This window comes from Zingiber officinale, chromosome 1A (genome assembly GCF_018446385.1).
Source record: "Zingiber officinale cultivar Zhangliang chromosome 1A, Zo_v1.1, whole genome shotgun sequence".
Classification (NCBI taxonomy): Eukaryota; Viridiplantae; Streptophyta; class Magnoliopsida; order Zingiberales; family Zingiberaceae; genus Zingiber; species Zingiber officinale.
This window is the reverse complement of record NC_055987.1, coordinates 19,406,831-19,423,797: the sequence shown is the minus strand read 5'-3', so window position 1 is coordinate 19,423,797 and position 16,967 is coordinate 19,406,831. Positions and strand designations below refer to the sequence as shown.

The 16,967-nt window shown below is 43.2% G+C and overlaps 2 protein-coding genes and 1 pseudogene across 2 annotated transcripts; 1 reads left to right on the top strand and 2 right to left on the bottom strand.

The window, feature by feature from the left end:
* Positions 1–5,759: 5,759 nt before the first annotated feature.
* LOC122020143 lies at positions 5,760–7,209 on the bottom strand. Its single transcript, XM_042577925.1, has one exon. It carries the CDS (start codon positions 6,958–6,960, stop codon positions 5,893–5,895), a length of 1,068 nt encoding a protein of 355 aa, XP_042433859.1. The 5' UTR covers positions 6,961–7,209; the 3' UTR covers positions 5,760–5,892.
* Positions 7,210–8,047: 838 nt separating this feature from the next.
* Positions 8,048–15,083, top strand: LOC122020133 (probable anion transporter 1, chloroplastic). The gene is made up of 10 exons (XM_042577910.1): positions 8,048–8,649; positions 9,611–9,718; positions 10,411–10,566; positions 10,724–10,939; positions 11,077–11,286; positions 11,474–11,611; positions 11,845–11,946; positions 14,232–14,297; positions 14,426–14,510; positions 14,621–15,083. The coding sequence occupies exons 1-10, from the start codon at positions 8,200–8,202 to the stop codon at positions 14,716–14,718; spliced, it is 1,629 nt and encodes a 542-aa protein (XP_042433844.1). The 5' UTR covers positions 8,048–8,199; the 3' UTR covers positions 14,719–15,083.
* Positions 15,046–16,746, bottom strand: LOC122020134 (annotated as a pseudogene).
* Positions 16,747–16,967: the final 221 nt, after the last annotated feature.

Sequence of the window (16,967 nt, the reverse complement as noted above, 5' to 3'; positions counted from 1 at the left end):
GGCACTTCGGGATTTAGCTGACTCCATATTTACGGAAGGTTTCCTCCATGTCTTTGAAGAGATCGACGGACTTAATGAGAATGTCGTCCACATAAACTCCCGATCTGCTCTCTCAATACTTTATTCATCAATGATATGTGGCCCCCGCATTCTTCAATCCGAAGGCATCACATTATAGCAATAAGTGCCTTCAGTGATCTTCACGGGCGAGCGGCACTTGGTGATAGCCCCCGTAGCATCTGATTAAACCAGAGTCCACTGATCTATCCGGGAGGATAAAAATCTTTCGCAAGCTTTGTTGAGATCCCGAAGTCTATGCACACTCTCCACTTGTTGCCCGGCTGAGACTAATACTACGTTAGCCAACCAGCTCGAGAACTGCACCTCGCGTTTATGGAATTCTGCTCGGCGCCGAAGTCCCTTTTTCTTTGCTTTATCGTCCGGTCGGACATGTAGCTCTTGCTGCGCTACCAACCAGGCGAAGACATCATGATTTCTTCTGAGGCATTCCTTCTGCCTCTCCTCCAGATCGGACGCTATAAAGGTTGTGGCCTCCGATCGGGTTGGGTGAATCTGCACTTCCTCTTTTCTTCATAAATTAAAGAGGGTGGCTTTTCGGTGATGGAGTTTACCTCGATCCGGCCTTCCGAGCGGAATTGGCCTTTGCTCGGACCATCTCGATGTAGCATCGCCGAGCAGCTAACCCCGTACTTCTCCCACTTTGTCCTCCACGGGAAACTTGATCTTCGATGGAAGGTTGAGACGACCGCCCGGAATTCGTTGAGGCCGGTCGCTCCAAATGATGACCACCACGAAGTTTGTTGTCCTTGTCCTCTGGCGGCTCTTCTCCCGGGGTAGCCATCATCACCAGTAAACCAGAGCGGAGTTGTCATGGACTCGATCAATTTGGTGATCGAACGCCTTCTTGAATATGATGTTGATCGAGCTCCCTATACGCGATGAATAGTGTAATTTGCTATTACCGCTTTGATGAAGCATCGTCGTACTTCCTCCAGTCCCGAAACCACCTGTCCTTCCGTTTGCCTGATGACCGCTGACGCCACCTTCTAGCTCGGTTGAGTCTCCTCACGGCCCGCCATCAATAACGCTTGATCTCGGAAGTATTGCTTTATTTTCCTCTTCCCGAGCGGACGGTCGAGACCGTTCTCTAGATTGCCTTGGAGAACGATGTCGATCGGGAGTTTGTGGCTGTCGCCTATCAGCTGCGTCCGATCGGCTTCATTAGTTCTCTGTCGCCTGTCGACTGAGGGAGACCGTTGTCCGACATTCCGGGGCACGGGATGAGTCACGAAGGGAAGTTTTGACAAAGACTCTACCACAAGGTAAGTTTGAGAGTCACGCTCATGCTTACAGTTTAGGATATCGTGGCAATTAGCATTAGGCCAAGTTGAAGTGTTAGATTTTGAGGGATGTCCTAAGGCAATCGCCTTACGATTTTTACTAAATATAGATTCACTATTTGATTGCATATTATATGTTTGACTATCTTAAACTCATTTACTGAATGCCCGTAATACAATTCATAGCATGAGAGAAATTATGATTGGATCATAACTAGTGATTATCTCTACATGTGCAATTATGAACGTATTAGAATTTTCCTAGTCATCAAATTGATGCATTTAGACATCATCAATTCTGTAAGACTAGCACGGGTTATACTCCTTGGTTCGCCAAGCAACAGTTTTCTCACTGGCTGGAGATATTATGATGCCGAGAGTTAAACGTGAATGCTAGTTATGGTAACTAGTTCATTGGAGTGACTCGCTGTAAGACTTCATATGATTATCTATATATGTGGATATGTCTGTAAAACTCTTACTGCAGCTTGAGTGCAAGTTTCCTTCAACTTAAGGTATACAAATTATCTTGGTCATGGAGACTTATACTTTGACATCTTAAGTAAGCACTTCATTGAGGTGTGGACTCGGGATGATTGGGTATAAGTCGAAATGCCTGAAGATATTTGGATAGCCCACAGAGGATTTATCTCTCCTTGCGAGGAGATGTATACCCTATGGCCACTTGTTAGGATTATTACTCAAAGTCTTTGGCCAAATCATCACATGTTAAGAGTACGAGACTCTTAGACATATGTACGAGTAATTTGAATTCGTAGAACGAGGAAGTATTACTTGGGCTAGGTGTGACGTAATCAGTCTAGTGAGGACAGACACATAGACCATGTCCTGAACTAAGTGGGTATAAGACGAGTGAAAGGAACAAGACACGACTCACTATAGCTGTTGAAGGGTTTAAAATTAGTTCTAAGATCAACAATAATTTTCTGGCTAATTGGGGATTATGATGTACTACTAGGTGTCACCCATGATCGTTCTATAATTAAGTAGTTAATTATAGATAGCCAAGATAAACGGGGAACCTATTAGGTTACACACACTAACGAGTCTCTAAAAGATGTAAAATAAGTTAAAGAATAGGATTCTTAGATCAAGAGATAAATATTTAGTTGGACCATATATAAGATAAATATGGAAATATTTGTCATGATGAAAGCGTAGATGAGCTACATCTCTTATGGTAGATGATCCTGTCCGAATGCCGAATCAACGGACGCTGGGCACGTGGCGCTTCCGGCTGCTGGCGTGGATCTTCGACTGGCGGCACAAAGCTCCGGCGAACCTCAAAACTCGTAGCCTGCGTACCTCCGGCGAAGAATGAGGGCATTTATATTGGGCAGCGAAGAAGGGTGTGTACGCGTACCCAGGTGTACACGTGTCCATCGCCCACGCCCCAGTACGGACTTGTCAGTGAGCTTCCCTAACCCATACTGCTACAGTCTTGGCATGTCCTCGATGGGACAGCGGAATCCCCCGCTCCCTCAACATTCGGCCGGACATATGCGGTGGTTTACTTGGGGAGATCCTCCATCACGTGCTTTACGGGGACTATTAGCAGTGTTACCTTATGGCTTTGGCCGAGCGTGAGGTCCGCTCGGCCCAGCGACCTTTTCCACTGAGCGCCGGAACCCTGATTTCAACAGGGCGCCTTTAACCATCAGCTGAATATCGTCTGGTCGGCCAATCGATCGGATCCATTCCTATCCGGGCGTTCGATTCCCTCGGTTGGCCGGCCGTCTGGTCGGACCCGGCCCTCTCCGGTCGTCCGGTCGGACCCGGCCCTCTCCGGATGGACAACTGCCACTGTGGCTTCCACGTGGCGTTGACTTCACAGGGCGGGGTCCCCTGTTCTTACTACCGGATCAGTAGAGTTGAACCATATTTGGTTTAATCATGAATTAGTCATGAACCAACTTGGTTTAGTTGTGAACCAAACCAAGGGGTTAATGGACTAAGTTTTGGTTAAAGGATAATGGGTTGGATTTGGACTTTCTAATCCAACTCATTAAAGAGGATTATATATAAATGTAATTAGGAGAGAATTAGACACAAGTTTCATTATTTGATTGATTGACTTTTGGAAACTCAATCCTCCTCTCCCTCTCCTCTCTCTCCCGCGCCCTCCCTCTTGTTGTCGTGACCACCACAAGGGAGAAAAACTCTCCCTTGTATGCTTCTCTTTTTCTTCCTCTTGATTTCTCTTCTTCGCTCGTGGCTAGTAACTTCCGAAGGAGAGGCTTGTACTCACAGAGTTATCTTGAGGAGCCCAATGTAGATACGAATAGAGGCAAGTTCGACAATGTCGCTACAATTGATGTCCTTCTCGTTACAGGTCAACCGTAAGGTATACCTAGCGTAAATTTACTTCACGTAAAATTTTAATTATGCTATCATTTTTAGCATGTTGTATTCTTATATTTGTGTGGTGTGTGTGATGTAATAATTAGAAATTATTATTGTTTAATTTTTTGTTGCGCATGTTTACAAAACGTGTTCTAGTACGCACCCGCATCGGGCATATCCCAACACTCCTAAGTTCTTGCACATTTAGACACAAGACATCAAAAGACAATAGGGTCTAACTCTAATTTGATTGATCACATTAAAACTATCACGAGGTATTTACATTAAGTACTTCCTTAGTTCGCTATGAACAACCAATGCTTGGTTGTGTACGTGATTTTGTCATTGTATCCTAGAAAATAAACGCCCATCATAACCTGAAAGCACAACTGGAGAAGGATGAATCTGTTTTAAGGAAACTGTTTGAAAGCATGTCTCGATATCTTCTTTTTTGTAACTTGGACTCTGCAGTCAAGAGTCTGCACTCAGGACTCGAGAGTTTGTACTCGGGAGTCTACAATCAGGAGTCTGCAATTCAAACTCTACAATTGGGAGTCTAAACTCAGAAGTTGGGAGTCTGCAACTTAAACTCTGTAGTCGTAAGTTTGCACTCGAGAGTCAGGAGTATGCATTTGGGAGTCAGGAGTCTGCACTCGGACTTTGCACTCAGGAGTCTGCACTCGGACTCTGCAATCAAGAGTCTGCACTTGGACTTTGCACTTGGACTTTGCACTCAGGAGTCTGCACTCTGACATACAAGGCAACCCAATTTTTCAGTCAACTTAGTCATCCCAAGCAACTCTTCCTTCCTTACTTGACAACCTGAGATTATCAACTCAGATCAACTCAACAGTCTGATTTGATCTATAATTTCAATTCGGACTACTTCCCTTCTCTCTCCGACAAGATTGTCCAACATATAATCTCACTACTCCATGTCAATAGTGCAATGGTTAGGTTATTTAATGGATAACTAAACTATCTAAGGTTTAAGTTTCAATTGTGGCGCACTACAGGGGATGTTTCCTTCGAGTGAGAAGCCGACCTAAGAATGTTGGCCATCTAGTTGAGATTCCATGAGTGCTTTTACTTTGGTGGTCATTTGAAAATTTTCATAGATTGATCATTAGTCGGTTCGAAGAGCAGTATATCTATATCACTAAAAAATAAAAAAATAATATCACTTACCAAATATATATTTTAAAAATCATAGAGTTAAACAAAATTGACAAACTCATACTTTTTTTTCTTGGTAGGCAAGAGGACCTATTTGATTTAAGTTTTTCTTTTCTTGGTAGGCAAGAGGACCTATTTGATTTAAGTTTTTCTTTTTTTTTTAGAAGTACTAGTCTTAAGAAATGCAACTCAATTTGATATATATATATATTTATTGTGAGTCGATGAGTTGCCCTAATTTGTGTTTCTTATTTCATTGAGTAAATTAAGTCTAATTTCGTGGAAGAATAAATTCATACTACTAGATATGAGATGAATAATTTTCTTTATTTCTCCACACTTTATTTCTTATTTAGAGTGAGAACAACAAAATTAAATATTTTTTAATAACTTTATAATAATATTCTTTAAAAAAAACTTTATCATTCTCATTCTTAAAAAAAAAAAAAGCCTAAAATAATATATAGATTATTTATTTATGAATTTATGTGGATGACTTTATTATCATTGATATCTAAATTTTTTTTTTAATTTAGTTCCCGGAAGTTCACCAAAGAACTATGCATGAAAGCTTTAGGCGAACCAGCACTGGACATTTATGGCCGTCTTTCTAGAAATCGTTGCATCTCTTTCGTCGGAAGTGCGAAATCTCCCGCTCCCGCTACCGCTACGACAAGCCGTCGCTCGACATTTTCGACTCCGCAGGCGGCGAGCTTGTCTCTCATTTAATCGAGTTTCGGTAAAAATTTCTGTACGACAGCATGACATCATCCGCTACCGTTGTTTGTGTTTTACGGCGACATCTACCGTTTATAATAGCGCATCGATTCGATAGGAGCATTAAATTACACGACAAGGTAGTTAAAACAACATGGAGTCCGTAGCTGGCATATGATCGCGGGCGCGGCATATTACAACGCGGAGATACAGGCTGATGTGAGTCATATGACCACTAACTTCAATAGCAGTTGCGGGACCCACCACTTCCACCTCAGGCCGAGTAACTGACCACGAAGCACGGCAGCACCGCCCTCGGACTGAAGACCGCCAGCAGCTCGTCGCCGCCCCCTGCCGCCGCCGCTGCAGCCGAGTCGAACCCCGCGCCTTTCTCCAACTCATCTTCCTCCACGACGCCCCGACGTAGCACCCTCCCCGCCACCACGCGGCAAACCAGTATCGTTCGCCGCGCCCCCAGGAATGCGAACTCCCTTTCCAGCTCCTCCGGCAACGCCGCATGCGCGCCCCAGCTTGTAGCGTGTGTCACGATCCCATCCAAGTCGGCGTGCTTCCCGGCAAACCCGTGGCGCACCACGGCGCAGGCGCAGCAGAACGGGTTCCTGCACACGCCCCCTGCCGCCCGGGCGTCCCACGAACAGAGCGTCGTTGTGCAGTAGAACCGCAGCCGCTCATTCCCGTCGGCGATGCACCTCCCGTCGGCGGCGCACCCTTTCCTCCCCGCGCGATCTCGGACGGCGTCGCGGTACTCCTCGTAGCGCGCGAGGGCGCGCGTCGTGTGGTGTATCTTGAGGACCCGACGGACGATGACCGGCGATGTGCCTCGCCAGCCCGACTCGAAGATGATGCGGACGATATTATGGCCGGAATCGGAGGGCGAAAGCTCGGAGAGGGAGTGCATCGTGGCCTGGTGGAGGTCGAGGAGTTGCGCCTTGTTCATGACCTCGCCGCAGGACGCGCAGGGGTGGATGGCCACGTCGGCCGAGACGGCAACGTAGGCATTAACTTTCCCATTTGGACTGCCATCCGGTGACAAAGCTATCAGTTGAATGGGAGTTGAATCGCTTGGTGGCGGAGCTTCTTGTTGTTGTTCATGATTGTCACGGAAGCAGAGGAAGCGGCCGAGATAGGATCGGAGGGAGAGAAATTTGGAGGGGTTCGGAGTGGAATGGGAGGGCGGACAGAAGTTCGGGAGAGAGGATGATGCGGTGATCTTGCGCTTCCGAGTTCGATCGTCTCCGTCACGAGAACGGAGGAAGAAGCAGGCAAGGTGGAGGAGGAAGAGGAAAGAGGAGGAGGAAGCGTAGAATCGCGCAGCAGTCATCGATCTGTCATTGGAAGAAGAGAAAATGGCAGAGGGAATAGAAGAGGATGAAGCAATGAAAAAGAGTCAAGAGGACGTCTTTGTCCCATCGCTGTTAAAAGTTCGATTCCGTCGGGTTCACCGTGCACTTGAGCCATTGGTTGATATTGGTAGACAGAAATAATCTATTTACAATCATCTCAGATTGACAGTAAGAGGATGGTGAGCAAGAGTTGCACGATAGAGAAGGAAAATGAGGAATGTTATCTTTGCCTGTGGTAAGTTACGCTCATGCATGTCAACAAAGATTTCAAAAAACTTTTAATGTGAAACTAAAATCCCATGTACAATTGAACTTTTTCTTTTCCTCCTTTTTTCATTCACACTTATTCAACAGATATAAAGTCGTCGAACAAAACGGAGAGAAATCAGAGCGCAATTCCACAACGGAAGCATCCTTCCCTTTACATTGGTCGATTGGTTAATCATCCATTGGACACTCGGTAGCTGCAGAAGCCCCCATCGGAGCCCCCATCTACTGAACAGCTAGCTGAAGGGCCAACACCACTTTACCGATATAAAGGTTGAATCATATGGTTCTGCAAGGAAAAATATTATTTTGTCAGGGTGAGAAAATAATTGAAAAGCAACATGATGCTGAGTAGTGAGCTTGTCGTTAGCTTTTGGATAAACTCAGAACTACTTTTTATTGAATTTTTTAATTTCAAGACAAATTTTAACGTATTAAATAATTGAAGCCTAGGTTTATTTTTTAAAAAATAATTAGTTTGATCGGACACAGATGGCAGATCACTGAGGCGGTTCATAATTAGTTTGATAGGCAATATTTTTCCTATCAAACTTTACAAGGAATAAAATAAATATTTCTATAAAAGAAATTCAGAAGTTATGGACTTTGGTTCAGCGATCAGCCGGATTCGGTCCATGGCCCGGTTCTACGAAACTACGTGTTCCAACAGGCTACTCTACTATACACGCTACAAAACTACGATTTTGATGGCTCATGATGCCCTCAACGGAGATATTTATTCTAACGAAGTGCCCCGATGACGACGAAGAGCTCCTCTCCAGTCATCTTTACCGTCCAATTTGAATCTCTCGCCATCGCCCCACTTGGGGCGGTCAGGATGCGACCCACTTCCCAACATCTCTTCTCCACTCGTTCTATTCGCTCCTAGCGAAAGCTGAATCATGTCGATAAAGGTCGCCCGAGAGCTTGCCCATTAGGTGTTCGTCGCCATGCCGTCGACGGGAGTCTGCTTGCTCCCACTCACTTCATCTATCCCGGAGAAGCTTCTGCCGCACCGAAAAAGCTCCTGCTCCAGATTCGCCAGACGGAAGAGGGAACCATCCCTACGAGGAAGTTTGTCCCCTTTGGGTTGCCCCCAACATTGCCGCTCTCGATTCATCTTCCGCCTGCGTGTTCGGGCCCTAGGTGGTGGATCTGAACTAAAACCTGAGACTGTTAACGCCCCGGAGTCGATCTCGAAGTCGATCAGATTCCCAGATGTGGTCCAAAGAGAACTGGTTTCCATTGCTCTTCCTCTGGAGAGGGAGGATGAGGAGGAGGAGGAGGAGGAAGGGATGGGATGGTTGGGTTCTAAAGGTACTGGGTTGGAGTCGTTTCCTAAACGATGGGTGATTGTGATTCTTTGCTTCTCGGCGTTCTTGCTCTGCAACATGGACCGTGTGAGTCCATTTCTTCTCCGTAAATGTCCTTTCTTATTTTTTATGCTTTCTATTCTAGTGCTTACTTGGTGTAGCTATATTATCACGTGGTTACAGTCGTGGAATCAATTTCATTGTGTAGTAGTTGCAACGTCAGAAGGCATATCTGAACAAGCTATCCCATTAAGAAAAAGCTTGAATTGGAGCTGAGGTAGTAATTGATATGTCTATAATGGAAATGTGCTGAGTGGTGGCAAAGGTTGTGTGCATTAGCTAGTGAGAATTATGTACATACATATTATATATATAGTATGTATAAGTTATCTTATTTATACAATTTCTCTATTCACCTAAAATTTTCCATGTGGATGATTCAGATATCAACTTCCCCCATCTTGATGTCCTTTTCAAACCCAATTCTCCAAATTCATTCCTAGTCATACAATCTAAGGGCAAGTGGTGGCTCCACCTTCAGATGCAACAAATTTGGTCATTAACTTCATTATCTTAAGTCGCTTGCCAAATTTAAGTCCAAATCAATGTGGAGATATTTAAATGTTATAAAATGTCTCTATGGTCGTGTGATATATGATAAAGTTGTGCTATCCACTTTCCAACTTTTGACAAGTGAAAATAAATCTCGATTATTGACATTATCAGAATTTTCTTTGGTATGCCATAGTATGTATGCTATCAACGATTAAGAAATCACATTATAGTAAACTTCACAGGGAGATGCTTGTTTGCTGTTTCTGGAACCCACTTTATGATAAGTAATTTATTAGATGAACTGGCCTTAGATGAATAGAATCAAGAAATAGGAGTTTTAAGCAACATTTTCCCTCACTTTTGTTCTTTTCAAATTCAAGGACCAGCACCTATATTTTAATTGATTGCTTAGAGCTTTAACAAAAAAAAAAAAAAAAACTTTGTAGTTGACTATAGAATTACTGAAAATTAATGATTTGCTACCATTCAACAGGTAAATATGAGCATTGCGATCCTGCCCATGTCTGCAGAATTCAACTGGAATCCTTCAACTGTGGGGTTGATTCAGTCATCATTTTTCTGGGGCTACTTGCTGACCCAGGTTTGTCAATTCCATATGCATTGTCTTAATAGTCATGTGCAACTACAAATTTGAGAGCATCATCTTAGCACATTATTTTGTTGCAGTTTTAAGTTTCTTATATAATGTAATGGTTTGCTTGATCTATATTGATCTTGCAACATAAGGAATAGAAGCTGTTATTTTTTCTGTTTTCATGTTTAATATTTTAGTTGGATGGATAGCAAAAACTAGAGTATAAACAATAATAGGTAAAAATTGACTTAGATAAATATAGTATCAACCATAAAATAGATATAGGTCCCTTTGTGTTAGCTTAAGGTGAAACACAGTTATAGTGCCTTTGAGCTCCATTGTTCTTGGCATAAAAAGGCAGGAAGATCTTGATGTTTCCATTTCTTACTTATAGTTACACTTTGTAAAGCAATTTTTAATGCTATTTGATGTACCGGAGATGCTACTTGAAATTGCATAGAATGGCCGCCATATGGCTCAAGGATTATTGAGTTTCAAGCTATGCACTGCATGAGTACAATTTGTAATCTCATACTTAATACATTCAGTATTTAGTTGATACTTTCTACAAATAAATGAGCATGAGTATCATTTATGATGTATTGTTGTTGAATTTGAATGCTTTCCATTCTCCTAGTAGGTTAGTTTGTTAGTGAAAGATTTATATTTGTTTTTATTATGTGATTTGGTCCATGTAGATTGCAGGAGGTATATGGGCCGACATGGTTGGTGGTAAACTTGTATTAGGATTTGGAGTTGTTTGGTGGTCTATTGCTACAGCTCTTACACCAGTCGCAGCAAAGGTTGGGTTGCCTTTCCTTCTCATCGTACGTGTTTTAATGGGGATTGGTGAGGTAAGATTCAAACCCCACTAAATAGGACAGCTCCATAATTCCCATTTTTGGTTTCCTCAAGGAAAAGGATCATTTTTACTGCTGTGTATCTCTCCTAACCGATTGGTAGCTTGTTTAACTTCCTACTGCCTAAGTTGGGACAGTATGGCTTTGTCAGGGGGTTGCCATGCCTGCTATGAATAATATTCTTTCGAAGTGGATACCGGTAGCAGAGAGAAGCAGGTCTTTAGCTCTGGTATATAGTGGCATGTACCTTGGTTCAGTAACTGGCTTGGCCTTCTCACCTTTGTTGATACATAACTTTGGCTGGCCTTCTGTCTTCTACTCATTCGGTTCTCTTGGCAGTGTTTGGCTTACAGTATGGCTAACTAAGGTGCATCATGCAACATTTCTATATATGATTTTTTTTCCTTTTAGATTTGCACCTTTTGTGCAATATGTTTATCTGTCGAAGTACAATCAGCGTGTTCATTGAAAGTTTATTAACTTCTGTTGTCATGTGTATAACAGGCATATAGTTCTCCTGTTGAAGATCCTGAAATCAGGCATGATGAAAAGAAGCTTATCATTAGTGGCAGTGTGCTTAAAGAACCTGTAAAAACTATACCATGGAGATTAATCTTGTCAAAGCCACCTGTTTGGGCTCTTATAGTGTCCCACTTCTGCCACAACTGGGGAACATTTATTCTTCTTACATGGATGCCAACATACTACAATCAGGTTGAATGCATATGTTTGCCCCTTAACTTTCTGATGTTTTAGTTGTAACTTGAATACTATGTTTCCAATTACCTATTACCTTATGAAGTTTCACAGTAATTTTGTTTTTTTAAGTTTCCTTTCACATTCAAAATTTCCATAATTTAGAAAGATATTGATGAAATTGTTTTCAATCTTCCTTAATTAGGTTTTGAAGTTCAACCTCACAGATTCTGGTCTATTTTGCATTCTTCCATGGCTTACAATGGCAGTTTCTGCAAATTTTGGTGGATGGATTGCAGATACGCTTGTCAGTAGAGGCATGTCAGTGACTACTGTTCGCAAAGTAAGTATCATTCCTCTGCATCTATATACTGTGAAATCTTCCAGGAAAGTAGCACCATTTTCTCATGACAGAAAGATCTGTTCTGTGTTATTTATCAATATCTTATCTGATAATTTTAATTTATGTACCTTCTCTACTTGTATTTGATCATGGTCATCTTTTGGTGACGAAATTATTCTATCTGTTCTATTAAGCAATTGTGGATGTTTATGTTCATGTTTCATTCCAATCAGATCATGCAGTCAATTGGGTTCCTTGGTCCGGCTTTCTTCTTGACTCAATTAAGTCATGTGCATTCTCCTACAATGGCAGTATTATGCATGGTGTGCAGTCAGGTATAATTCTGACAAATGATAATATTCTGAAGTTTTGTCAGTATGAGTCTATCACTCAAACAAGCTTATTTGGTTCTATTGCAAGAATCTCCTCAGCATGATATTTTGCTTTGTTTGTCTGTATGCTTGGAAGTTATTTCTTGATTGAATCAGTCTATCCATTTAAGATGGGAAAAGAGAATATAATTTTTTGCATATCTAGTTGATGCAAATCTTTAAGCCCATAAGAAAGGTTGTATATCATGTGCCCCATCTGTCCTGCTGGATTGAAAAGTGAAATTAGTTGCATGCATGGTAAGGAGTAAGCATTTGTCATTGTTGCATTTTATTAACAACTTGTGATCTCATTAGAAATAATGGTGTACGTGACAGTTTGTTTTACTTTATGGGGTGGTTGTGTTAGTGAGTTGGTGAAATTGTCATCAAGGAATACGAAAAACTGTTATATTTCATTAATTTTGAAACCATGTGGACTTTGAAAAAGATTCACGTAGGGTACTGAATGAAAATTTCCCTATCGTTTAATCAGGTCAAGTTTGTGGAGTTATGTGTCGTTAATTTATGGTAACGGAGATGTGGAGGGTTGAGTTCTAGTAACTGGCCGGAGTATTGTACTAACGGTGGAGCGGGGAGCCCATGTTCTGAGTAAAAAGGACTAGGAGTCCAGGTGTACTGTGGTGGAGTAAGTTTGAAGTTGTAGAATTAGGGATCCTGCAATAATATATTTCACAAATGAATACTATAATGGAAAAATGTCTACAGCTCAAAACAACGCATCCTTTTGTTTCTCCTATCCTTGCCTTCTTCCCACCCTTTGAATCGGTCTTATGCATTTATGTGTTATCAGAGGGTTGGGCCTTTGGTCACCCAATAGTCAAATCAATGAGCCTTGAGTGACCCTGTCATGTGCTCTGATTGCAGTCATCCAATAAGCCTGCAATGAGATCCCAACAACCATACCTTAACACGGCGTGCTTAGCAGGTCAATGTAATCCTCTCTCAATGGTGCTGGTTGACAAGTAGCTCAATGGGGAGGGGAGCAATGTCACACATCCCAACCAACCAAGATGCACTGTGCCAGTCTTGATCAGATTGAGTTTGTTGTGGGTTAACTAGTTAAGTCTTTATCCCATTTATTTGGGTGAAGTTTTGAAATTATGACAGAGTAATAATTGTTCAGGAGTTGTCGTCTGGTAATGGAGCTGTAGGGGGTTTAGTATTGCAATGGACTGTGTTGGGAATCCATGTTTAGTTAGTACTGGGAACGCCAAGTTAAAAATCAGGGAAAGTAAACGAATGAACAAGCAGAAAAGTATACAACTAAACCTCTCTCACACTTTACTTCTCTTATTTCCCTTGTCTCAATCTGGCCAACACCTATGTATCGATCTTGAGCTGTTCAAAGTTTTAAGTGATCAGCTGTATTGAGGTCTTTATATGTATGAAACAGATGGCTGCATGCAATACAGAAACCGAAGTTTCTCTTTTTCTGTCTCTCTTTTATGAAGATCATTGTTCTCGTCAGCAAATATTAGATTCTAGAAAATTCTATACACATTAAATGTTCTCAATAGGCAAAAAATTCACAACCTTTAATAGCTGTAGACAAACTTTGCATTAGTCTGATATTGACTTAAGGCATCAAAGTTATTCCATCATGTTACTCTTACCTTGGTTTTAAGAAAAAGGAAATTATGTTCTCTTATTTATTTGGAAGAAAGTAGAATCTAATAAGAAATTTAATTTCATTCAACTTCTTGATTTTATTTTCATTCAAATCGTGTAAAAGTGGAAATAAAAAAGATTTGAGCCTTTAATAAGCACAATATGACAACACAATATTACTTCTCATGATATGGTTATCTAAGCCCGAATTTTGCATTTTACTATTTGTATTAGGGTTGAAACATGAGCGGTTTTTGAGAATTTCTTTTATATTTAAATGGTAGTATAAATTTTATAACTAAATGGGTTTGAGAATGAGAAAATAGAATGATAGTAAAAGATATTATTTGAATTCTGAGTTTGAAAATGACAATTTTAGAATGATTTCTAAATTTATGAAAAACAATCAAACCCATATAACTAGATGGATTTCATTTTCATTTTTATTCTCATTTCATCTTACTATCAAATACATATTCATAGTTATTCCAGATATTTAATCAAACGTCACCTTACATCAAATGCAATGACATACTGGCATTTCTCTCTTGTACATTTAAGTGATACATTATGTCATCAAATCAAGAATGACAATTTTTTAATACCACTCTATCAATTAGGGAACTGATGCATTTTCACAGTCTGGCTTGTATTCCAACCATCAAGATATTGGCCCTCGCTATGCTGTAAGTAACATGAACATTTTCAGATGCATTCCTTTTGAAGGCGTTATGGTAGTCCTAAAAAATTCTCGTTTATTCTTCTACGAATCATCCTGACTTCTAAAGAATCATTTTGGTGTTTTTTTTTGCAGGGTGTGCTTCTTGGTCTTTCAAACACTGCTGGGGTTTTAGCTGGAGTCTTCGGGACAGCAGCAACAGGCTACATCTTGCAACATGGTTTGTCTTACCTAATTTATGCAATTTGAACAATAGCGTTGATTTAACAGTCTAGTCGTAGAAATTGGATATGATAACTTTTCTACGGCTGACATGTCAACTAATGGCAGGATCCTGGGATGATGTTTTTGAGGTCTCAGTAGCACTCTACATTGCTGGAACTGTGGTCTGGAACCTATTCTCAACAGGGGAGAAGATTATTGACTAAAACTTATTTCTGGATAACCCGACACTTAAAATAAAGTTGGCGAGTTAAGCAAGCCTGATTCTTTTGATCTTTGGTCAAACAACGAAACTGCATCTAAATTTGTAGCACAGAAAACATCTTGCTCTTGCAGACGCCAATTTTTCTCCATGGGCTCCCAAATAAAAGCAAAGAAAAAGGGTATAGCCTACAGGGCTCGGGCAGTACTGTCTACCTAAGCTAATATCACCTTGAAATATGTACAAAGAACGTATACCGATTTTGTAATGTACATTTTCATGAATACTTCAATTGAATTGTACATGTAACGCAATTAAATTGGCCAAGGAGTTTCAGAAGAAAGGGGGAAATTGCGATCTTTTCTTTCATTCTCATGCTGTGAATACAAAGTAGATTGAGCAGAAAAGAACCGAACAAGCTTGCTTTTGATTGGGCATGTCAATAACAAGCACAGGCTTTTCTACAAAGAGTTAAGCCGACAAAACGGAGATGGCGCCGGACAGATCGGAACTCTCCCATACCTCTACTCCCTCCACTCCTATCCTGCTCACAAACAGCCGATTGCCGCAGGCTTCCATTGCCCCTATCCGCCCTCGTTTAGCATCCTCCTCCTTGTCGACGAAGTTCCTTCGATACGTCGCGCCAGCACTAACGTCGTCCTCGTTCCGCTGCCTGCCTTCTTCGCCCTCCGTTATCTGCGACCACACCTCCAATCCCCCCTCCTTGCCCACGAACACTTGCTGCTTATAGCAACGGATCACACTCTTGACCCCTTCGCCGACGCTCCTCACCCCCGCGGTGGCGCTCTTATCTTTCAGGTACACCCAAGGATCCTCCCCCAGCCGCCGCATGTCGGCAACCGCCACGTCCCCCGATCGCCAACATACCTTGTAGATGGCTGAACCCTCTCGGTCCACGTCCACGTCGGAGAACGCGTCGCCGTACCGCTGCGTGTTGCTGCCACCGCCGGGCTCGCTCGTTTCCCACACCGCCTTCCCCGACCGCGGGTCCCACAGCCGCATGTAGCCGGCATAGCCAAACGCCCCCGCGCTCACGGCCGCCGCGAAGATCAGCCCTCGCTCGCGCACGTGCACCAGTCGCCCCGGCGACGCCGTCTTCGCCGCGCCTCCGTTCTGCCGCCCGATCGTCTCTGCCGGTCCCAGCGTCGCCGGGTCGACTGCCAGGATGCAGTTCTCCCGGTGGGGGCATTCGAACGCGGCGTACAGAGGGTCGTTGCTGGACCACCCAGCAGCAATCGCGGTCACCCGCGCCTTGTAGATGCGTGGATCGCCTGGATCCGACCAATGGACTGATCCGACATGTTTGCCGCCGGAGACGTCATAGAAATGTAGGCCAGGGGATTCCAAGGAGCCGGTCGCGGCGACCTCTGGCCACACGCGTCCGATTGCAGTGATCTCGTCAAGATGGGTTCGAATGGTACCGGCGTGGGCGAGGCTCCAGTCGTAGGCGGAGATCTGACCGCCATGGGCGACCCAGACGGAGCCGTCCTGGAAAGCGGGGAATGGCGTCCGACGCGGGGCGGATGGTGGAGGCGAGCACGGCGTCGAATCCAACGAGTGGCGGCGGGGACAAGGCGGAGCGAAGCCGGCCGTCGACTCCGTAAAAGAGAGCCTCGTCGATGAGGTCCTGCTTGGAGAAGCTGCGGAGGGCGGCGGAGGGTAGACAACCGGAGCGGAGGAGGGAGAGGAGGGCGGAGAAAATCTCAGGGTCGCGGTCGATGAAGATGGGTGGGGGATCGTCTCGGGGAGCGGAGGCGGCGCGGAGGGAGAGGGCTGCGAGGAGGGAATCCGTGCCGCCGGATCGGAGAGTGAGGACCGTGGTCTCGAAGAGCTTTCCGCCGACGTTGAGCTTGACGCGATCGTTAGGGTTCCGAGGAAGGGAGGCGCCACCGGAATTGCTTGTTTCCATCGCCTCCCCTCTCTCTATCTTGGTAGAGCAGCAGCAGGGTCTTGCAATTAGGGCAGGACTTGCTCGCGGCAAACGTTGGAGTTGGTGTTTTTTGGTTGATTAATATTCGTCGAAACAACAAATGGACCAAGTGCATTAACGTTGACCCAGGTCAATTAAGCACCGTCCACTGAAACATCATCAAAAATATCCCATTTTAAAAATATTAAAAAGACATTAATCCTACTTTCTATTTTCAAATGACCTTTATTCTAAGAACATTTTAACAAGTTTAGCAAAACTGAAATTGTTTCAAAATAGAATAGCAACATTTATAAGAACTG

Excerpts from the sequence above, each read along its gene's own strand:
- LOC122020143 (XM_042577925.1), bottom strand. The coding sequence starts at position 6,960 with ATGACTGCTGCGCGATTCTACGCTTCCTCCTCCTCTTTCCTCTTCCTC.
- LOC122020133 (XM_042577910.1), top strand. The coding sequence starts at position 8,200 with ATGCCGTCGACGGGAGTCTGCTTGCTCCCACTCACTTCATCTATCCCG. Across the intron at positions 8,650-9,610 it reads TGCTCTGCAACATGGACCGT|GTAAATATGAGCATTGCGAT; the intron begins GTGAGTCCATTT and ends ACCATTCAACAG. Across the intron at positions 11,947-14,231 it reads TATGCATGGTGTGCAGTCAG|GGAACTGATGCATTTTCACA; the intron begins GTATAATTCTGA and ends TCTATCAATTAG.